At 40.1% G+C, this 24,692-nt stretch overlaps 1 protein-coding gene across 1 annotated transcript in view; it reads right to left on the bottom strand.

Moving 5' to 3' along the window:
• Positions 1-4,394: 4,394 nt before the first annotated feature.
• Positions 4,395-24,692, bottom strand: part of LOC107835725 (citrate lyase subunit beta-like protein, mitochondrial) — a 35,345-nt gene continuing 15,047 nt past the window's right edge. The window contains exons 2-3 of the mRNA XM_016669075.1: positions 5,663-5,876; positions 4,395-5,515 (exon numbers count right to left, since the gene is read on the bottom strand). Of these exons, the coding sequence (XP_016524561.1) occupies positions 5,498-5,515; positions 5,663-5,876 (232 nt within the window). The 3' untranslated portion in view covers positions 4,395-5,497. The remainder of the gene's footprint in view (positions 5,516-5,662; positions 5,877-24,692) is intronic.

The raw sequence follows: 24,692 nt of genomic DNA, 5'->3' as shown, positions 1-24,692 counted from the left end.
TTATTGGCACAGCTTAATAAAGCTGTGTGTAAAAAAAGAAAATGTTACCAGCTTATGCCATACTGTATTATTAAAACCTACTATTGAACAATATGCTTCAAAGTTGTTAAACTTTTTTAAGTATTACTCTTCCTGGAAGTATGGGCCATTATCAAGTTATACCAAGGTTTATGCAGTTATTGTTCCAGAAACTTCCATTTTCCATCATACCATATATATATATGTTAAAGTTCTTTTAGTGGTATGCTGGAGCAAGAGCCACACCGTAGTCCCCCCTTCACCTGTTGCTGCGCCCTGCATGTCAGCTGGCTTAACTGAAGTTTGCTACACATTCTGCTTGCTTGAGAAATTCAGCTGTTTGAAAATGTTTCTGCTTTCTACAATATCACAATTGAAATGAAAGGAGAGCCAGCATCACTCTTTTGGTGTTTTAAAACTATAGAAAACAGTTACAACAATTTGTACGTTTACCCCCCAAAAAAGAAAAACAGTCTAAATTTAGCCTGTGTTTATTTTATGTTGAAAAATTATTGTTGTAACATTGTAGCAATAAAGTAGTTAAGCCTTACTTTTCTCTTTTATATAAATAGATCATAATCTACAGAACAGAAAGGTCTTTCCCATTTTGAAGATTAGCTAAGACAAATGGTCCTCTGTCACCTTTAGCCAACTTAAAGCATACGTTAAAATAAAGTTTAAGATGCATTTATTTTATAGGAACTGTAAGTGTCAGTAATAAATCATGACAACAATCAAATCTGTCGTTCATTCTCGCTAGTCATTCCGATTAGATATGGATAATTATCACTTTTGTTAAGTGTTGTTGCTAAAACAATGAAAACAAACTAATTGATGGTTTTTACAAGCTCCTTAATCTAACAGTATGGCTGGGATTAGAGTACCTTTGCTGTTAGAGGTATTTTACCACTACTGGTAATACGATGCTGGCAGTGGGCATCATAAATACAGCCCATTGTTTGAATATTAGGAAAGGAAAACTTTATATTTTCAGTCATATTTTGGTTAATAAGTTAAAGTATTGTGCAATGGCCTAACTCATCCCCTCTGTGATGTTCTTATGGCGTGTGAGGTGAAAATGTAATCAAAATAAGAATACTGTTATATGAGGGGAAAAATAAGAGATGATTACGTGAATGAATTTATGTATAAATATTTAGGACTGAAAAAAACAATTCTTGAAGGTACTCAACTTTTTTTGACTGAGAAAAAGTACCTTAAGTATGACCAAAAACAAATCTGTAGCCACTTGAGATGACTCCACCACAACATGAATAGAACCACTGAAGGGAAAGGAAGCTACTGGTTCGTTCAGCTCAAGTCAGAGACTAAATGTGACAAGAAATAATCACCATCATATCTGCAAAATAAAACAAACAGTATCAGCTTAAAATATCAGCAATAGGTCTAAGTTCTAAATATCGGCATCCGTTTCAATTTCTTTGCAAGTTGCTTCAATAATTTTACAAAATCCTGCAGCCGTCATTTGTTAACCTCATATCTTGGTTCATGTTTTGTTACTTACAGGATCAAAAATCTACATTACCACAATTGAAGCACACTTCCTGATTTAAAAGCTTTAAAAAGCTGCTGAGTGTCCACTGCTGGAGCACTGACACTTCACTAAGCAGCTACGTTTCACACTTCAGCGAAGTTAATTTGCCGTATCTACCCAATAGCTCAGCGTCTCCGAGGAAATGTAGCGAACCCGGGGTGAAAACCCAAGGGGGGGGACGCTGGGTTCAGGGTGCCGTTTGTTGTCTGAATGTACCTAAACTGAACTGCACGCAGTTTTCTCCATCTCTATTTTATTCTTACCAATTCTGCTTTTTATGTGCAAACGTCTGTGTGTGTCTGTGTGTGTGCACGCTCGCGCGAGCGTTAGCACGTACAGACGCGTGTGCATGTTTCTATTGTGCCCGTCTTGTGTGCGTTTGCTGGTGTGTGAGAGGCGCTCCCCGTCGTGTCGGCCGCGCCACTATGCCATCTGGAGAGGAAATCGAGTGTGAAGTACAGTATAGTTTGGGACCAAGCTCCGTGGCAGCGGCTCAGCAGTTAGTTCATTAGTTCCAAACTTCCAGGGATTAGGAGAGACTCTCTGCGGCAGGGAGGCAGGGGGGAGTCATCGAGGATGGAGGGACCCATGTGGGGAAAGGAGAAGGGGAAAGAGGAACACCAGGAGGAATACTGGACCAAAGGGCACTACGAGACGGAGAGGGAACATGGGGGAAGGGAGAGATAAACAATCGTAACCCTAAGGACACCAAAGAGGGGGAGACAGGCAATATAGAGAACAAGACGGCAAGGGAGAGAGGAGGAGAGAGGACAGGTGTAGCCGTCAGTTCCGCTCCAGGGTTTTAACCTGCCCTCCTTATTCCTCCACCCCACTGATCATACAGATATGATGATATGTGTAAAAGTGTTAGAGCAGTCAGCCTTGTCTTCCCCTGCTTTCCTTTCCTCCACCTCCTCCTCCTCCCCATCAGGTCCACAGTGACAGTTAGCAAACTCTGGCTTTACTCCCCTGTCTTACCTCTCTACCCACTTAAACACTCACCGTTTCAGCCAATCTGAAGTGCAGACATTTCATGAGTCAAAGTGGCAATTACCAACACACAGTTCCAGATTTCAACTTTCAACAGAGTGGGAGGGAGGCCTTGTCATGTACTTTTTTATTTTGGTTTAAATTCATAAACTTCCTTTTCAGGTGAAGGTGACGAGTAATTAATAGAATGCATTAGTGGACGTATAATAAAACGGTGGTGGTCAGCAGCCTATTTAAGGGACATCCATGCGTACGCAGCGACTAAGTTCACACTTCACCCAGCCCATTGTGGCCTTCGTCTAAACACAGCTTCAAGATGACATTTAAAAAGCCAAGCCTGTGCTTTTCTCCCATTAGACATGCATTACGAGACTTTGAGTCATTGTCGAGGGCCTTGTGAGCCTTGCCGAACCCACAGAGCGGACTGTGTGGTTGTCATGGTGAATATAATCGCGACGAGGCTAGACACTGTAGACACTGTGTCAGCGCGAATACACACACAGCAACGTAGATTGTAATAGCTAGAACTGCCATTCATTTACCGATCAGTGGGACCCATTGGCTTAATAAAAGACGTTAGGAGGTCTGTTTGGAAAGCTTCCAGCAAATATGTCGGCACAGATAAGGTGAAAGTGTATTTAACAACATCTGAGCTTAGTAGAAAGTATGCTTTGCATTGAATTTGGTGAATGATTGTCATCACAATTTACTAAAGACACCCATTCAATCAAGTTAAGGAGAAAAATGTGCCAAAACTTGTTAGACTTTAAAAGTTAACTGACTTACAACACATTTACAAGAGAGGAGGGACTGAGGACATTATTTTTTTCATGTTTTTAGGTAGAAAAACAGATGGATATCTAGGAAAATGTCGCAAACTTTAGGGGTGCACCTTGCTATCATTTTATAAACTCCAAACGAAGAGTTGATGTCAAACTTAAGGCATGTTTTCATCATGTTTTTCTGAACATATACCCTCAAAAATTGAATTGGTCCAAGACCTCAACCTGACACATGAGAAAAGTGAAAGTCTCCCTCTGGGGAAAAAAAAAAACAAGAGCTGACATTTCCAACAATTAAAGTTCCAGATGATTCAAAAAGTCTTCATTCTGTGACATATGTAAAGTCACTTTAAACCTCTTGTAAATATGGAAAAATTATCTTCCAAGTGTTTCTAAAGAAAAATCTGTGATCTAAAAAGCAATCAAAATCCTGGAGGGACTGATAAATACTACAAAACACTAAGCGAAATGTCTCATTCTTTTAGGCAAACCTTACATGTATATTTGACAGGTAAAAAGCATCAGCCTCATGTGGACGTGTGGAAAATGAAGGGGTCTAAATATGTTCTATAAGCACTGCAGGTGACGTTTATTATGTCATAATCCATTTAGAGAGAGCCGAATGTTGAATTTTAAATTGCTTAACTATTATAAAAAACAATGAAAAAGGTTGATTGCTCTTCATTTACATTAAACAATTATAAATTTTTTAGGTGTTCCAGTCACAAAATGTGGTATTTGCCTTTTACATAGTTAAATGAAAAAGTCCTTAAAACATGAACATTTAAATATGGCTAAAAACTAAATGTTTCATGACTACCAAAATTAAGGAAATCTGGAGAATGGCTGCAATTTAACTGCCTATAAATCCTCTGCAAAAATTCTCCGTCTAGGAAAGATAAATGTCTTGAAATTCAAATCTCTGACACCCAAAACCAATATGATGCCCCAAATAAGGTACTGATTTTGGAAGAAACGCTATAAACCAACAACTATTGACAGCTAATTCTGCCAGGACAAAAGAAAAAGATGTCAATACCGTGAAAGTATTGAAAGAAAGGCAGCGGGGAAGGCAAATTTATTTATGGAGCAAATTACAGCACAACAAAGAAAACATAATGTAGCTCCGAAGCATTCCACACCGAGCTGAAAGCTAACACGGCGAATAGCAATGCGGTGGCAAAACCCTGTGCTGTGCTGATGTTTAAAAATGAGAAAAGGAGGAAGTAAAGGGATTATTGGGTAGAAAAACCACTGATGTAGAATGCAATTTTCCTGAAGTTAGTGTTGGTATTTTGATGTGCATTACTCAGAGGGCTGCATGTGGAAGACGGAGTGGTAAACCTGCTGAGGAACATTATTTTCCATCTTAAAAGGAATGGTTCTACCCTGTTGCTAATGCATTTTTGTCTTCAATTGCAACAGCACATGTCAGGGTGACAAGTGCAACCCACCAGCTAATCGCTGACATAAAAAAAAAGAAAAAAAAAAAGGCTTTTCAGAAAAATCATTCATGTCTTATTCAAAATATATAATAATTCCCACCAAATCCAGTCGGATATACAGTGATTGGCCAGTGTGGGCTATAGTGTGCGAAATGTGTAGGTTGGAGCGGAGCGGTTTTGGCAGGAGTCCAGCCTCAGACTTTTTCCACTAGCCTGCATGGCGCCTTCTGTGCTGCATTCTCCTCCACGTTTCCCCCCTTCAACACATTATAAAGACAGAAGCTCTGAGATCCACCAGCGCAGGGTCACAGTTTCTGGCCTGTCAGTCACACAGGCCATCAGCTTATTGTCTTTGTCTGCTACAGGAACAGCCTCCAGCCATATCAATCATCTTTATTATCATGACTTAAAAACCTTTGTTGTTTAACTTTTTTTGCCTGGGCTGCCTCTTTATCCTGCGCTCCAATCACGATTTCATGGGCAGTTCAGCCGGGCCAATGGGGAGGTTGAGTGGGCCGGAGGAGAATGCTTTTAACCTGCTGCATCTGGCGCTTTCCCACTGCTCACCCAGTGGGACGTGGTCACCTTGCTTTAAAAGGCTGATGGGGGGGTGCCGGGGGGGGGCACCCGGGGCTTTTCTGCAACCACAATGGGGTGAAATGTGCTCGTTTTAAACATCTCACTTAGGTAGTTTTCCTTTTCAGTGATTAAGAGCAAGCACCTGTCTGGCAGAGGGAGGTGAAATTAAAATCAGGCCAAGATCACAAAATAAAGCATGTGTTTGTGTGTTCCCCGCTATCCCGTTTACAGCAAGCTGATTTTCATTTATGCGAGGCACAATAGGTGTTTTTTTTTTGTTTGTTTTTTTGTACCTTTTTGGTGAGGGCCACGCCATCCTCACAGTCCAGAACGGCGCAGTCAACATCCAGCAAGGCCAGTTTCTTCAATTTTCGTTCATCATTGCCAGGGCAGTAGAGAACTGCCCTACGGGGGATGTAGCGCAGCGAGGAGCCGGGAGACTGATGGTGATGACAGCATGCTTGGGTATACAACTGCCAGACTGCAGGCGGGAGCCAGCCGTTCGTCCTGTCAGCACAGATATATACAAATGTAAGTGCACACTGGCACAGGGACATGGGCATACCTTTGTGAATGTGAGACACCTAAACAAAAATCAAAGCATCAACTTTTTTTTTTTTTTTTTGCATTTCATCATGTTAGAAGCTCAAACTTCAGTATATTAGTGGAGTTTCATGTGACAGCTCAAAACAATGTATTGCATCATTGTGAATTGAAAATTAAATGAAAATGAAATAACAAAACTGTGGTTTGTATTCGTAATTATCCCATTTGTCCCTACCCTGATACCCCTTAATAAAATCCAGGGTTGCCGTAACAAGTCGCATAAATACAGTTGTGTTGTTCTGTGAAGGCTGTAAAAAATTCCTTGGAGATCATTAGTAAACAAAAGACATCAGGAAGACTAAGGAATACAACAGACCGGTCAGGGAAAATGTTGGAGAAGTTTATGTTTTCAAACAATGTCCAAAGCTCTGGGCATGTTACAAAGCTCTGTTCAATCCATCATCGGAGCACGGAAACAGCATATTCACACCAAACAATATATGACTGTCCACATAAACTACAAGACCAGGCATGGAGCATTATTAAGAGTCAAAAAGTGCATGGTAACTTTGGAGGAGCTGCAGGGATCCACATCTCAAGCAAGACAATCTGTTGAAGTACAGATACAGTATTAGTCTTTGACTCCAGGTAAAAAGCATCACCACTCCTCCTTACAGAGGCAGGAAACCGGTGAGAATTGTTGGGAAAATGAATGGAACCTGCTAAAGTCTGAAAGCTGGGAAAGACGCACAGCTTCCTTTGTTGCAGTGACCCAACACTGTAGCAACCACAGATGCTAGGGGATTATTTAGATCGCAGATGTCAAACTGTAATCCTAGAGGGTCAGTGTCCTGCGACCTTTAGATGTGTCGCAGCTTCAACAGACCTGGATCACAAACGTTACTCATTAGCAGAATTCTGTAGAACTTAATTGTATGTTGAAGAGCTGATTTAGCAAAGCGTGGTAGATTTACCAAGTCAAACTGCAGATCTAAATCAACCTGGGAAACTGCAGAAAGTGTCCTATCGACACTTTACATCCAGTCTGACTAAGCTTCAGCTATTTTGCAAAGAAAAGTTTCATCTGTACATCTGCAAAGCTGGTAGGGACACAAACCAACATAATTGCAGATAGGTCCTCCTATGAAGTGTGCACTTAAGGAGCTGCATCTATGTTTTTTTTTTTTTTTTCCCCCACATCAGAGGTATGCAGTATAACTTTATGTTAATGTTGTTCTGCCTTCACCTCAGCCACATGGAGAACAAAGGATTAAACTGCACCTAAACTACAAAGAAACTGGTAAAGATTCCCAGGAATAGCCCAATTGCATCACGATCTCTAAGGAAAGATGGGTTTTCACACAGCTGGTGATAGGTATAAAACCAAACACAGAGCACTGTTCTGTCTCTCTTGCAGCTATGTTGGTGCACAGGAGGGACCTCCGGACCTGAACGCCTTGATCTCGCTGGACGAATAACAGACTGAATCTTTGAAGACTAACCTTGGATCCAAAGTAAAGCACGACCTGCTTTTTTTGTGCATCAGGACAGCCGTGCCTGAACCTGGCTCCAGTTGGAAGACAATCCGAGCAGAGATTCTCCAAGAAGAGACAGGCGTCTCTGACTACGTCAACAAAGTTGGTTTTCCCACTGCCTGAGAGAAGGTGACGCAGGAACGGCAGCGCTGTGTGCGGAAAGCGCCCCTAAGCAACCGCTTACTGTTATTCAGAACCAGTAAGCGATTGTGTTTGGCCAGAGGTAATTAGATTAGGGCAAAAACAAGTATTGTGTATTTCACTGTGTTTGGTTGTGTTTTACATTTTTCCAACAAGAGCAAGCCCCAGAGTTGCTAACTTGAGGCCATCAATGCTACAGGCATTGATGGCCTAGTACTAGTACTAGGCCATCACAGTGCCAGTACTAGTAGTCTGGCACTGTGAGATTATCCCGTTGCGTCTGCATTTTGTCTTCCTGCTCCCTTACTAACTCGCATGAATACATGATAGCATAAAAATGAGATATGGGTGAAACGGTTGTCATTTGACCCACTTGCTAATGCTACAGCTCTCCAATGGCCAAATTCGACACGTGGCATTGCTACACCTTCCATCCGCCCACAACTTTGCAAGTTCATGCACAACTTTTGATGCCATCTTGATAGTCCATAGTTACTTTGCACTCATCACCATGACGGCAGATAAATACAGCATTAAGATTGTAAAATGTTAGTGATTTCTAAGGTTGAGCTGAAAGTTTTATTTTCTTAATAAAAACTGGTTTCCAAGAGAATTTGTTTGTAATCTCTACTGTGTATATGTTTCTTTCTGTAGGGAATGCCAGTGTGCAGATGTACTCCTTATCTTTTGTTCTGCAGTACCATCTCACCAAGGAGGTATTCATAGAGCAATAAGTGACACATACAGAGCAGTGCAAAAACACAGTCATACTCACCACTTTAATCCAGCTCTATAATAATAGTCTTGATAAAAAATATGCCTGTTAATCATCAAATACACCCAATTACAGCGGTAAACACCATCTCTGCCAATAATTCTCTCTCGATATAAGAAGGATAGACAGTACGCTTTATCTGAGCTGGGCAGAAGAAAAGCAAGAACAAAAAGGGACATCTGTAAAATAAGGGTGCTGAATTATTCTCTCTTTTTTTGTCTTTTGCTCTCCAACGGAGCTTAAGTGACTTCAATAGCTTACTAATCCTGTCAACTATGCTTCCCTGTGCCCTCCAGCTCCAATAAAATTTAATCTACACAGAGATGTTGCAGTTGGAGCAGGTAGTTAGAACCAATTCAGAAGGTTTCAAACACTTCAGTGCTTCTAGGCATAAACCCTACAATCCAAAGGCCTGGGAGAAAGTAACGAAGATGAGGCAAATAGATTTTGACTAAAACCATGGGAACTATTGGACATATAAATCACTGTAAATACAATTCTTTAAAACAGGTAAAATGAGTATTAAAGACATAATTTCATTTCATACCAGACATCAGTAGCAGCCCAAAGAAACAAAGAATTAGAGGAAAATACTTAAAAAAATGAAGTGATGGATAATAAAAAATATCCACAGGGAGTATCTGAAATAACATATCTGAAATGTTATTCAAAAGGGCATAAGAAAGTCAAGAACCCATCTGAAATCTGTCAATGTAAAGCATTCCTGCTGCTATGTACACATTAACATCAGCAGGTTTAATATAATAACATGGCCTATAAAAGGGTTCGTCATAATCAAAGTATTGCACTAAGTGGTACAATAACTAAAAGCAAAGAGACTTTCTCAAGACAAAGTCTTGCTGTTGCAAATTGGAGAAATCATTTGGAAAAATGGAAAAAAAGAAAAACACAACTCCACCCTGAACTAGTCACCACAATATTATTTTAATCTATAAAAAATAAAAAGAGACTAAGCAAAGACGGGGTTCAAGACAGAAGTCCGTGCTTTCTAAAGACAATGTGTGAGGGAGGTAATTCAACACAATTTTGACTTGTATACCAACTGCTGGCCAGCTATTTTATCCCTCCAATGATCCTATCAGAAGTGTGAATAGAAACTGATAAAAAGTCCCAGAAGGTATGCAGTTCTTCTCTCCAGTAGGTAAGCAGAGTGAGGGAGACCCCAGGACTCTTAGTTCAGGGGTGTTTTATCTTATTATTTGCTTCTTTTTTCTTTTTTTCCCCTCCTTTTTACATCACAGGTTATCATACCATGGAGCTGTACTGCAGCTGTAAAGCGGTTAGACTCAGCCACAGTGACAATGTTTACTACTCTAAGATCAGAGGTAGTTGTGTAGTTAGTGGGGTTATATATTGCTCGAAGGGGCTGCTTCCTATTAACACAGAGACCGCAGCAGACATAGCGCCACAAAAAAGAAAACGGAGGGAGGATCGAGGTACGAATTCAGGAAGAAGGGGCCGAGTCATGCATTTGACTCCCTATGGTTAGTTTAAAACCTAACTCATATGTTTTATATTTGGTTGTAATACCACATCATTTTAGTCTTATAATCTTGTTGCTTTTCTTAGTATGACAGCTCTGCCCATTGGATCAGCAGCGCTTTGCAAGCATTTCTGTGTGCATTTCTCTCCAGCAAAGGACAACCGTTCCCCAGGTAACAACCGAGCAATTGATCTTCAATACAACAGGAAAGGCTCAGATGATCTGACACTCTTGTTTCAACATCTCTGTACAGCCTGAGTGTGTTACGTACACCATGAAACACACATACTTGGACCTGGGGCTTTTTTCTTATTTGTTAGCTTGGTGATTTATGTACCAGTTTTTTATATCAACCTTCTTACCTTTGAAAATACTTGCCATTTTAATCCTGACTTGTCAATTTTTTTTACATTTTTAGTAGCTCAAAACATGTTATGCCATTTTAAAAGTCTGAAGTTGAGAATATTGGCAGCATTAGTTATTTGAAACGCATTAGCTTTCAACATACTTACTGTAAATACAAAACATTATGATGAATAGCAGTTGTAAAGCTTTAAATATGTAACACAATTGAGATTTTAGGCAGTAAGGATGGATGGATGACAAAATGGTGGAATTAATGTATGAAGGAGGGATGGAAGAAGGAGGGAAGGACGGCATTAAAGAAGAAACAAAAAATGAAATAAAGGAAGGATGCAATAAGGAAAGGATGGAAGCACTGAAGGAAAGAAGAAAGGAGGGAAAGAAGGAAGCAGCAACCAATTTGAAATGCAGATGGGAGGATGGAAGCAAAAACTCAGGATAAAAACTGCATATTTTCTATGCTCTATGTTTAATCTTTCTTTTCCAGAACTGAAAAAAAGTATCTGAATCAAATTCCAATCATTTCCAGACAGCTTAGGACACAGAGTGTCTCGTACCATCTCATCCCACATCCAGCTGCTAACCATCGACTTTGGCCATTTGCAACTATTGGTGTGTTTACTGAGAAGCTTAAAATGCTTCTAGTGAAGTTATGAACTGAGGGAGTTCAGCTTCAACCCGGCACTTAAAATGCATGAACTAGAATCTTCCTGGAGGAACCTTAAAATATGCTGAGCTGGATATTCAACCATCATCATTGCTGTGTCTAACTATAAACAGGTCACACTGTAAAGATCCTTGCCACGGATTAGAATGAATTTCTATTAAATATTGCATAAATATTGCATTACAGACAGTTTGTAGTAATTGCTTCATTGTAATGACCCGAAGAACACTATTTCTCGCAACTCTCCTGGCTTCCACATGGCAGCATAATCGCCTAATTCAGGTGCTAATATTCATCCTATGACATGAATTACTGCAGATAACAAGAGGCCCACTTGAAAACACACTCTGAAGACAGCCTCCCTCTCAATATGCAGATTTCCACAATTATCTCCAGCCTGGCGGCGCGGGCAGAAGCTGTGTCTAAAACGCACAAAATTAAAGATCTGCGTTTCCAACCCCACAATAATAAGACACTTCTTAATGCGTGTACCCCGTTTGGTGGTCTGCAGTGCTTAAGAATCCAGATTAAATTTGGTGAAAGAATAAAAGATGAATAAAGAACAGGGAGGAAATCGATGTTTCTGAAGTACCAACAAGCTCTCTTCCCCCCCTTGCCCCCCTCCGCCCGTTCACCGAAAGCTGTCAGCAGGGAGGAAATAAAATGGTCAAGAAGTCATCAATATTTACCAAGCTACACGTCTACCTGCCTGTCTGACACTTGGTTTTTGAAAGAAAAAGAAAGCTGAAGCATTCCCTCGCATCTACTCAACCTCCCAGCGTGATGCTGCAATGTGTCTTTTCCTGAATTCTCCCCCCCCCCCCCCCCCCCCCCCCCCCCCCCCCTCGCTACGCTGCCTCAGAACTGGAAACACAAGCGATGGTACGGAAATGTTGAAAAATTAACCAGAGACATCCAAGACAGGTCAGAGGACAGAATCAAACACTTCTTTTCTACTTCTTTTGCCCCCCTGCTTCCTTTGCTTGCCCTCCAGCAAGTTGGAAGCTCAGGATGAGGAATCCATTCCCCTCCAGATTAGAACAGCTGGGGGCTGCGGTGTTTACAGCGGCCAGGCTCTCGTTTACAAAAGAAGGAGCAGGGGAGACAATAGCATTCTGGATATGTTACACTTTTATTAATGTACTGCTAGTCCTGCGTTGCTGGACAAAAAAATAAATAAATAAATAAAAAACAAACAACGCTCCTTTTGAGCATATCAATACATCTGAGCAGCTCTATATTAACAGACGGTGTTTATTTGTGTTACTGTTATGCATGAGTCGGTATGAGAGTATTTACACAAAGACGTTAAAAGAAAACAATTATTACCAATGCACCTAAAGTGGCGAAACATTTTAGTAAGCGAGGGAAAAGTGTAGCAGCCTTCCTTCAACAAGCTAAGCCAGCGGTGCACAGCAACAGGTGTGGGAGGGGTGGCGGCATGTTTGTCAATGCTCCATACAGTCGGAGACAACTCTGGTCACTAAAGAACTAGATACATTTTCTCAAAGTGTTTTTAGAGTATTACTATGGTAGGCCTCATCACTGGCTAAATTCAATAACAGCAAAAACATATTTGATATCGCCTTTACTTGTGGTAATCACTGCAACTGAATCACAAAATATTACAGTTTAAACAAGGTAATGTTACTATGCATTTCAGAATAAAAAAAAAAGTGCAGTTTCTTGCATTTCAATGTTTAGTCTGATACTGTTTATCCAAGCTGTGATCCAACAGGTGTGGGAGGGGAACACCATTCTGTTGTCTACAGAGAGAAACTTTACCTTTGACTTCAGCAAAGGACAGAACAAAAAAAAAAACTTAGTAGGGCTGCATAATATCAGGAAGCTTGATTGCAATATTTTTCACCTCAACACTTTATTTAACCCTTACCGTCTTGGCCACCATCATCTGTGCTTTTTTATTATAAGGGACATTGGTAGCAAAACATGTAAAACATTTACAAAATAAAAGTAGTATATTTGGGCTTGCAGGCTGAATTAATACTAAATGTATTTTTGGTTTCAAATTTTTATGTTGACCACAGCAGACAAGTCGGGAAAAGCCAGAGCCACAACTGTGGCCAAGGGGTCTTAAAAGGCCTACATCTGCAGTAAAAGGTTATTGGTTTTTAAACCATAACTCTTTAAATCTGAGGTATTCATTGATCCCGATAACTGGCCCCCCGCCTGATTTATAACGTCATAAAAATGGAAGCTCCGTGTATCCGCCTTCAACCCAAGTCTGCGGCTCTTTTCCTTCGGCTCCAATTTTCTTTCCAGTTGCTCAGATCACACCGATGGTTCTGTGTTGTTCTCAACTAGTTAAATCTAGCAACAATAGTCCTCACAATCAACTAAAGCCTTTCCTTATCCTCTCATCCATGTCCTCTCACCCCTTTCCAGTCTCATTAGTTCAGGTTTTAGGCCTTAATCTACACAATGAGGTTGAAGTCATGGCAGTTATCTTCGCCAGCCAATGCCTGTCTACCTGTAATCCGTCCCAAAATCCCAGGAGTTTTCCCAGCTCACAAATTGGCATATAATGCTTTTATGCAAGGTCTCTATTGAAGTGACCTTTTCTCTCCTCTTTTTTTTTATTCCTTTGCATAAAACCAGCTAACCCCACTTCTTGCTTAGAAGAATAAATACATCTTAATCTACATCACAAGATAAGAAAAAGTCAGAATGCAAAAGACTTTGTGGTTTTTTTATGACTGTAGGTAAAGTTAATTAGTTTTTGTAACATAATAAAATCAATCAAAGAAGTTCATCACTAAATGTGTGGAGAATACTAATCCTTAGCTAACGTTTAAAAAAGAAAAGCAGAATGAATTCATCATTAAAAGTTAATAAAGAGGGGGCTTTGAAAGGTCAAACCAGCCACTCTATTCCAAGAGGGCATAAGGGGGTTAGCTTTCAACTTAGCATTTTTATTGACTCTGGCAAAACAAAATGAGCAGACTCTGAAGAATTGTGCACTCTGCATTGGTCATTTAGGCCCTCAGAGCCCATTGTAGTTGTTTGAAATGAATGAAAGGAAACCCCACTGGTGGAAATGCAGTGGAACAGTCCCACAACAGACCACAACTGTTCCCTTATGCATGAAAGGCAGGGACATAAAAGACAAGATGGACTTCTGAGGTAGGGCCAAAAACAAAGGCAACAAAAGTGCTGATCACGAGGGAATGACACGACTTGTCTCGGCAGAAGGAGCAGGGAGAAAAGGGGCAGGGGACAATAGCACTCCCGGCCAAATGACATGACGAAGAATTGAAAAATCTACACAAGAAGCGTCTTCTCAATTCACTAAACCCACAAGAGCCGAGTGATTGTGGGCTGGATCTCGGTCAAACCGAGGAGCGGGTGGGCAAAAAGCAGCCCACAGCTTTTCTCTTGTCTAACTTTTCTTTCCAAAATCTTTTTGCCGTTTTGGCAAACAACTTGGCAAGAGCAGAGACTGGCTGGGGTGATGCCTTTAGTCTGCTCACACCAAACCGAACCCAAACCAAGACTAATCAAAGAACGACGGGTTCCGCTCCCGCAGCTTCTGTTTTGATTTGCTGGATGTCTGTGTGTTTGAGCCATTTCTTGTTTGTGGCCTAAGTGCAATTATGCTTCTGCCCAAACTCCATGGAAACAGTCAGATGAACAAAAATGTTTGCTTTCACTCAAAGACCATCCTTGTTTTAGCGACTCAGAGTTGCTAATATTAAAGCCAGTATCTTACCAGTTTATTAAATGCTTCACTGATCTCTGTAGCCGTTTTCACCTTGATGATCGCTCCATTGGGAAAAATGCCTAAAGACCGTCTGTCTTACCACCTACAAGACTGTCTTCTCTGTAGATTATCTGTGGTCCAGCAGTTGTCAGTCCTGGTCGTCAAGGCTCACTGTCCTGCATGTTTTTGTGTTTCCTTGCTGTCACACACCTGACTTAGGCAATTAGTAAATTTTTGAAGCACCTGAAGTAATTGAATCATTTAAAATCTGGTTTGCTGGAGCACAGATCCATCTACAACATGAAGGGCAGTGGATCCAGAGGACTCTCCTTCTTACATGCCATGGATTCTCCATGGTATTTTAGAAGAAAAATGTCTGACATGAGGAAGTTATCTAGGGGAGTTTATCCTCATTATATTAAGAATCCTGTCACAGCATGATCCAGAGACCAAAACCCACCAGCCGTCCACTGACCTGGGTCAGAACTTGCAGCCAGCCTGCCTGAGGGAGACACCCAGCCAAATTTAAACAGCTTTTTAAGCACAGACTTTATTGACAGTCAAGTCCAAAGATATTCAGCTGGTGTAGCAGTTCGATCTCTGATCAAGCAGGGCCAAATTTCCTCTTCTATTGTTGCGATTCTGTTGCTGAAAACACACAAGGGTCAAGTCAGAGTCCAAATTTTGGTCATCTCAAATCACGTTCCTCTTAAATTGGGATCTAAAATCCTTTACTTAGGCTTACAAGTGACAGATAAGATTTTGTTAAATAAGCTTTATTCTTTTTAGATAATATTTTAAACAGTCATCCCCTATTCTTAATTCAGGTCAGTAGTGTGTAAAGTCGTATAATAGCAGGTATTTTTATACATTTGTCCATATTGGTTTTTGAATACATATTGCAATATTTTGTTACTGCTAGAACAAAATATTTGGCAGCAACACATGCTCTTCTCTTTAGACATATTCATTTTGCTATGAAGTTAAATAATAAACTTCACAACATAATTATAAAAAACAAATGAAACAGAAAAGATCTCAACTGTAAGTGAGAGAAAAATGCCATCTTTGTGCAAAGAAAAGTCATCTTAAGCTTTAAAATAAATGACTATCACTTGTTGAGTCACAATCCTAAGAGGTCACTCTATAAGTGAGGGCCCTCCTCCCAAGCAGCCCGAGGCCTATCCCACAATTCTTCACATACCCATGGGCCCTTTCACTGGCCATCACCCAGGCTGATTAATGGATCGATGTGGGAATTGATTAGTGAAGAGGAGGTGGGAACGGTAACATAGGTCAAACGTCAATAATGTTGCACCGACAAAAGGTGGAAGACATAAAATGTACCAGTGATAGCCTGCAGCCAGACCTCTGCCCATCAAAGCCCTGGTAGGGACGACATAAAGGCCCCAGTGCATTCTCCAGCCTACCCTGCCCTCCCTCCTCTCTGCTTCTTTTCTCTTGGTAATGCTGTGTGTTAAAGTGGCAGGAACCATTCTGGGAGCTGCTTGTCAACTCACCTTCATAAAACAAGCCGTAAAGCAGCAAATAACAGGCTTATATGGCTTCATTACGCCGGCTACGCAGGATCGCAGCCCTGGGCTGAGGGGTGAGGGGTTTGTGCCGGTAGTGGAGGGGCATGGGGAACTGTTGGCAGAACAGCATTTTTCTCGCGGAAATCTGTTGTTCCCAAGCTAACACATGCATACTAACAATGCCGACACACTTGACCCCCTTCAACTTTGCATTAAGTAACAGATATAGCAGAAAGGAAAAGGTGCATTGAGTAGCTGTCGATACATCCTAACGTATCATCCAACTTCTTTCTATTCATGCATTATTTTTAGTTATTGCAGCAGCTTTCTTTTCCTTCCAAGTCTTCCTAAAAGGCTCTGTTGGATCTGTGTTAAGCTCAGCATCTTTCATGGACGGAGTTAATGATGAAACTATTACTGCTAACAACTCTGTGTACTCTTTGTTTTTCTCATCAATAAAAAGTAGTCCTGGTTTAGTGCTGTCTCTTCCATTGCAGTGAATGAATGTGAATACAAGTTAAATGGATCTGGATTCTATATATTTGAATAAGAATTGCTTGTGCTTGTCTTGTAAAGTGTTACGGAGAGAGATTTGCTGTGAAGTGGTGCTATACAAACAGATTGAATGAATTGAATGGGTAAAATGACAACAATAGTCTTCTGGCAAACATTACTCATAGCCCTGAATAAGAAGTGATATTGTAGCATGAATGAGCCAGATAGCGCGTACATATCTGACAGTAAACTGTTTGCCTCAAACAGGGTTTGGATATGAGAGAAATGTTTATTTATTTCATGCAAATATGTTCAGCTTGTTTCACAACCTGACAGCAGGGGTTTAAACATGGTCAATACTTCAGGTTCTATCTCCAAAACAAATATCTTTGCTTATTTTTATTTATTTTTTTTATTTTTTGTTAGACTGTCAACCAATGGGTGCATTAGCAAATATGCATTTAACAGTCTACCATGAATTTAGAGTAGCAGCCAAATCATTCCCCTCGAGTAAAAAACTCAACTCTTGTTTTTGAAGGACTTGCTTGGTATAAAATTAATCTTATTTTGTTCTGCTTCAGATGTTGTTGGGTTTTTTTTTTTTTACATATAAAGTGTAACCATTATTCTACATATAAATTATGAAAAGTCCGTTGAAGTTTAAAGCTTCAACAAAAACTATAAATAGCCCGCTTACATTAGCAAGTCAAATGTGCAGCACGGAGGGCTGGAGGAACATCTGGTGAGGAAGCTTACACTATAGATCCACAAAGGTAAATCTCCCAATGTGTGCTTATCTGTCATGCGCGCAGTCCCAGTCGTGTTGCGATGGGCTGCGTGTCGGTTGCTGTAAGGCAGCAGCACAAGCACAATCACTGTGATCAGTGTTTAGTTAATTACCACCTCAATCAGCATTAGCACTCTCTAACCTGGGGGTGGAGGGGGAACTGCGCACTCCTTTTGAACGCTGACACTTGTTCTCTGAGGGGAGGGTTTCAGTGTCAGTATTACAGTGCACTGGAGAGAAGAGGCAGATGAGAGGTGGGAAGCGCACTGCACAACTCATGTCACCGATTCTGTGTCAGGGGGAGACAAAAGGAGACAGGGAGCCGGAGAGGATTGATTGGTGTTTACTTTTAAGCAGCCTCTCAAACAATGGGCAAACCAAAGAAACCAGCATGCACTGGACCATCTCCCCCTGACACGCTCTCACGGATCAACAAATTCATCCCCCCAACAAGATACAGACTGTTATCGCGTGTGTCACATGATCACACACCGGTCATATGGCCTAATGGAGCCTAGCTGGACACAAACTCCAGAGCAAAAAAAAAAAAAACACACATAAGGTTGGCAAGGCTTCAGTGTTAAAACAGTAACACATATGGACAAGCACAATATAATCATTACACACATTTGGCACAGGGCCAAACGGACTCAAATGTGTCGCCATCAAACCATATGGACGCACATATCCTAGGCTAATCTTAACAAACACTGCGACGCAGACGCACATTCACGCCTGCCCGCAAACACACATATCCGGACCGCTGAACAAAATGCCATCTTGAGCCCCCTGGATCACCGGGGCCATCTGACACTGTGGTGCCTGAATGCATTACGACTGGCAAGGTGGCTCCACTTTCCATCTCAGTTAGAGCTGTTACATAATCCTCCTTGATATGAATGCATTAACAGCATTCGTTCTGCAGGTGAGAACACTTTGCACCGCTCATAAAATAGCGCCGCGTCAAACTGGCACAATGGATATGGTTGCCGTTAAGATGAGTGAATGTAAGGCAAATGTTGCTGCCTCCTAAAAGGTTAAAGTCTTCTGACTATATCCAATCCAAATTTGTTTTCAAGGAAGTCACTGAAATGAATAAGGCTTTAAATGACCATTTTCCTCTCGATATGATTTTTTCTTTGCAACTCATTAAATGGATCAAAATTAAGAACTCCCTCCATTTTCAGTCTATAAATGCGTCAAACCACATCAAAACCACATCATTTCTTACTATAAAATTTGTTATAAATGTACAGGATATGTGATATTATGTATAAATGGGGATAGTATTTCAGTATCAAAGTAACTGCTGCATATTTTTTTTGGCATGTGGTACAGTCCACATATGCCAGGAAAAAGAAAAAAAAGAAAAAAAAATGTTAAAAAAAAAAAATCTGTATAGCTCAGAATCAGCAGGTCAGAACTCAGAAGATTGGAAACTAGTATCATCCTGATAAACTTTGATTAGTGCATCTAGATTCTACAGGGGTTAAGTTGGTATTTCAAAGTGTTTAACTTTGTGAAAAAGGAGATTACTTGCCGCCGTAGCAACATGACTAAAAACACTCACTTGCTGAATTAAAACCCTGTTTAGTCCAGGATTTTATTCAGCAATGTTTATAGACACAACACTGACAGTTAATCATACTTAGCTGGGATTATTTAAATATCTGGCTGTAATGTGAACGGTACCATGTCTGGTCTTTTGCTCCAAAACTCAAGCGCTGACTCAAACACTTAATACTCCTTCCTCGGGCCCTAGGAAAACATATCTGGCAGATGGGTGAACTACAAAGTTCCACTAAGAAAACCTAAACATAACGAGGCATTATCTCAGGTTAGGTAGAGTTTTGAATGTAGAAGGAAACTTTAACTCCAGAGTAGCAAAACAAAAACCAAACAGCTGTGACATTTGTCCAGTTTTCACTCTTGTGGTTTATGAGTCACGAACAAGCATAAGGGGACAGCTTTGGATCACATTCCATGTAATTAATAAACCAAAACCAAAACAGTCACACTCCAGCCTAACTCTACCTCAGACCTCACCATGTAAGTTACCTCTGCCCCCAAGTGGCTGAACATGATAACTACATGCATTTAACATAGAAAATGTATTTAGATGTGACAGTTCAATTGCTGTAAAAGCTATTTACTACTGCGTCTACTTTGAAATGCACCATTACGTTAAAGCATCTCTTTGTACATTTTAAAAGTGACCAGAGAAAGTGTTTACAAATTAGGAGGGATCTTTAAGCGGTACAATAATATGCTTAAATTTCAGATCAAGTTACAGCTGAAATGTATATTTGTAAAATAAAGAGGTTATCCTGTTTTTATTAAATGTTTTTAGCAAAATGTGGCAATCAAAACGCGCATTGATAAATCACCATTCCTGCGTGTCACTACTGAATAGGGGGGCACTTTAAGGAGGAATTTGAGGTAATAAAGCTGATGCTCCCTATAGTGTTATAATGACAGATGCTTCATTCTTTTAACCAACAGGGATGCCTTTTGCCCTCGACTTCTGCCCAGCCCCAAGCCTTTAATTAAGACTGGCTTAGGGCTGACTGATCCTGACACACCAGGAAGTTTCTTAAAAATCTGACTGCCAAAACCATGGAAGTATTATATAGGCCAGCACCCCCCATAGAAGCTTGCAGTCACTCTGCAAAGTCCACATAAAGGGGACTGTAAGCTGAAAGCCCCTCCAGTCAGTCTATGGGCCCCAGTATTAATAAGTTTGGCTTTGGCATTTTGCATTAACCCTTAACTGCAATGTGTAGTTTTTAATTTCCCAATCTTTTGAATTCTTGGAAATTGCCTTATGCTCTACAGTACAGAGTTTTTGCATATGCTGGACGGTTAAGTATGTGAGATTAAAATAAAATGTTAATTACCTCATGTAAAGTCAGTTTAAATCTTATACAGCAGTTTTGTCCAAAACAGAGCACCTCATCATGAAATAAGCATCGCATTTCCCACAGAAAAAGCAGTAATGCATGCAGGAAGCTGTAGTAGAACTGTGATATTGTCAGAGTGTCTGAGTTCGGCGGGAGTTGCGCACCACATGGAGAGAATTCCTGTTCCATCTCTCTGCATAACACAGCCATGAAAGAGAAGAAGCTCGGCAAACAGTTTGCAGCTTTTTCATGGGCTGTAAAATTGCTCTAAATCGGAATTGTTTGACAAGATCAGTTTTTACAAATAAAATGCATACCGCAATACAAATCACCCAGAGACTTTTAAATGGTCTACAATAAAGCTGATGAAAGGTTATTTCACACTCCGAGATCTGACAAGAGAATTGATATTCTACAGCTGATTTCAGCTTTAGGCCAAAACAGACAGAAAGCTACGCAGAGCTGTCATCAGTGGTCACACTTGCAATAACTCGTAAGATTTCCACTTTCCAGACTTTGATTCAAACGCCAGGCATTGTCATTACTGATCAATTTGAATTACCGAAAGTCAAATGTAGATTTGAAGTATCTTTTGGGTGTCTATAGTGTTTCAACTGATGCAGGAAATGAACTTTAGAAAGTAAAGCATCCAAATATGTTTTACCAAAAAAAACAAAAAACAAAAAAAGACAAAAGCTTTTGTCTTGTCATCTAAGTCAGCTGGATTTGGGGGTCTATGTATTTCTAAAATGCAGGACAAACAAACTGAAAGGTTTATTTCATGCAAGGCTGAAGAAGAAAAAAGTTTTGATTTTTTTTAAATGTATTAACTTAATAAAAGATTCATAAATATGTTTAAAAACTGCAAACACTTTGTCATAAACATTGCATGTGTCTGTCCTGTTCAACAGACACTACAATTATTCTTCCTTGTAATTTGATCTAGTGCTAAATTACAGTTTTAAAGCAAAAGGAAACGGATTACACACAATTTTCTCACACACACAACTACAGTTGTATTTATAGTTCCAAGTGATAATCTAAACCTGTAAAACTTGCCATACGTCAGCCTCATGGTGAAGCACAAGTGTCATTCAATCATAACACTAACAGTTGCAGAGTGTGAATAGATGAAACGCTCAGAAACAAAAACACAAACCCAACCACGATGTGGAAAGTGACGGGGAAAATGGCAAGGCCCTGTGTTGCCCTATTGCTCCCCTGAGGGTGTGGTGTAGGTGGGTTCCTTCCCTTATTGGGAGGATCATGGAAACTTAGCTCAAAGTCCTTTTTTTAATTTTGTTTTGCACCAACTCATTTTAGAAGCCCGAAATAATAGTTTTGAAGCAAACACACAAGAGTAAAGACAGAAGTGTACCATCTGCCACATTATTATACAAAGTGATAGACAAACTGTTCACAGAGATAATTTTTTTTACAAAAGAAACCTGTAACAGGGAGATGAATTTGTTGCTGGTCATTTCAGCTCAGATTTATTTATTTATTTATTTATTTTTTCCAGTTTTGGACTTTTTGTACATACATCTGTGGGTTTCAAAACGGAGATGCTCAACACAGGAATTTTTGGTGCTCCCCCGAGTCTATTTATATCTGCTTTATCAACTGATGATGACAAGTTATTTCCCCTGGCCATCTCATCATTTACTGCATCAAATTGTGCTTATGTGACTCCAGTACATAACCACTATCTAGAGGTTACCTACACTTATTTATTTTTTTGGATTTCATTAAGAGTCAAACATTTTCATATTTGACAAAAATCAACAAAATTGAGGGCATCAGAATAACAACCAGTGGAATTTGGATCAGTGTAACATAGCTGAACTCAAAATTACTCACATACCAGGCAGAATTTTGTTATTCCAACATGTTGACTGGAAAATCTGTAATGTTTACCCAATGATTATTGAGATGGGTATGTACAAATGTTATGGTGTTTTTTTTTTTTAATAATACCAGTAAATAACAACCGATATTTTATTTGACTGATACTACTTTTTCCATTGGTTTATTATGTTTTAAGAAAGCACTCATCTTATTTTCTATCAGAAAACATCCATCCATTTTCTCTGCTCCCTAACTTTGCAGTCATGGCTGGAGGGACTGGAGGCGTGTCTCCAGTGGCCACTGGGCAAGACACAAGGTGCACCCCAGACAGGTCATGAGTCCATCTCTGGGTAATACATACAGGACAAACAACAATGCATGGACACTCTCACACTTAAAGGGAAAATTAGAGAAATCAATTAATCTAACCGTGATGATTTTGGACAGGAAGAAGCCAGAGTACCCGGAGAGAACCTACACCTGCACGGGGAAAACATGCAAACTCTCCAAGCAGAGAGACCCCAGGCCTGGATTTGATTCATGTGTGAGACTAGAACATTTTTATGGTTATTTATTTCCAAAATTCATACTAAGACTTATAAGCCACGGTTAAGTTCATGGGCATGAAATTGTCTATATATGCTTGTCAAATGAAAGTAGACGAGGGTGAAAGGGCAAATGTGTACAAAATGAGTGTATGAACTATGAACAAGTTCATTCTATGTTTACTTAAGGGTGCAGAAAGTTTAGCAGAGAATTAGTTGAATTAGTTGCACAATTTTTTTCTTTTCCAGAGTTCAATTATAAATGTTTTCTTTTGTTTAATGAAAGATTGATTCGTATGTGACAGTTTCAGATAAAAACTCCATTGTGGACTTTAATGTTTATGACTAGAACCGTTTTAATCCTCACAGCTGAAACTTATAATCTTTTCTGAACAGCTTTTTATCACCGTCACCCTTTTATGACCTTTGATGGCTGAGCCTTGGTAGCCTGTCACTTCTCCGAGTATACGGAAATATGAGCGAATCTATTACAAAAATATATCAAATACAGTAACTATTAAAATAGCAATTTCTTTTCCAAATGTTATCTTGTTAACGTGCATTTCTGCTGCTTATTCTTATAGCACTGACTTGAATTTTAAAAGGTGTAGAAGTAGGGCATTTCTAAATAGCTTACACACAGACTGCTTCCTAAAAGAGCATAGACCACAATAAATTCTCTGTCTTCTGAAATCGGTGTCCTACATATATTTTTACAGTTGAGCAAGCTGTTGAGTCATGAACACGTGAGCCCAAAACACGGAGAACAATTAAACTAAAGTGGTTACAGTTACTTGAGTCAGCCTTTGTTTTGTATGTAGGTTATTGAGGATGTTCAGAAGAGAAACAGTCCTCTGATTGTCGACTTAACATGATCACTTAGTGAAAATCCATGACTATTGACTGACCAGTTATCCGAATTTGTTTCTGAGGCTAAAAAAAACAAGAAAAAAAAACTCAGCAACAAACCCACTCCTTGATATTGACCATGTTACCGCCTGCCAATGTCAGTGCAAACAACGGGTCCATTACTGGCTCACATGTAGCCAGCGGAGCAGACATCAGGTACAGGACGTCATTAAGAAGATTCCATTTGAAGTTCGCAAGATCTTTCCTGAACAGCACAGAATGGGTGTTGGCATATTGTTACTGGAAATGCCTGCTGATTGACACGGGGCATGATGAGTGTCGTGCTGCAGACTGTTTTGACTGGACTGAAGCCTAGAACGATCAACGAGTGAGTGAAACTGTCGACGTGAGGATTTTTATAGATCTCGCAGAGGCACTGGGATTCACTATTATTCTTTCCCAAGAGCCAAAGAAAAGTCACTCCGTACGCAAATACAGGAGGAAGGTAAGGTTTCTGTATGGTTTAGCAGGTGGCTGGAGAGGAGCCCCCCTCCCCCACCCGTCTATGCACCTACACCCCTCGCTTCCCCCTTTCTAGTAAAGCTAAACTTCAAGAGTCTTATCACTGTCACATTCCCTTGGAAAAGAACACAGAAATGGAGACCGGATGCAAAGGCTTACACTAGGTCAGGCTAACACAAGAAGTAAAGTGTAGAAATGCTTTGAATTTTGGCTTGTAAAGGGAAGAGGCTCCTGTACAGGCCTCCTGACCTTCCTACTCAACTTCCTTCCTGACAAGTGAAGGAATGCTGTGTCACATTTAATAAATTGGTAGGTGAATGCGTTTTAAAGGTCTCTCAGAAGTCTAATTCAGTCAAGATAAGATTTCAAGACAGAGAAACCAAAGCGGTTTGGTGGAATAAAATCCATAAGCCTCATAAGAAGAAGTGGTGTTTATGGTTTACGGGATAGGTTTGGACTAAGGTGTAAACTGAGTTCAGGTTAGATTTAGGGTTAGGCATGTACTGGTAACGTTTAGGGTTAGTGTGTAGAAATTAATGAAAAATTAAAAGAAGAAGTCAATGCAAAGTCTTGTGAAGATAGAAATAAAC

The sequence above is a fragment of the Poecilia formosa genome, unplaced genomic scaffold (assembly GCF_000485575.1).
Source record: "Poecilia formosa unplaced genomic scaffold, Poecilia_formosa-5.1.2 Scaffold19, whole genome shotgun sequence".
Lineage (NCBI taxonomy): Eukaryota > Metazoa > Chordata > Actinopteri > Cyprinodontiformes > Poeciliidae > Poecilia > Poecilia formosa.
Note: the sequence above shows the minus strand (reverse complement) of the source record. Positions and strands in the feature narration are given on the sequence as shown.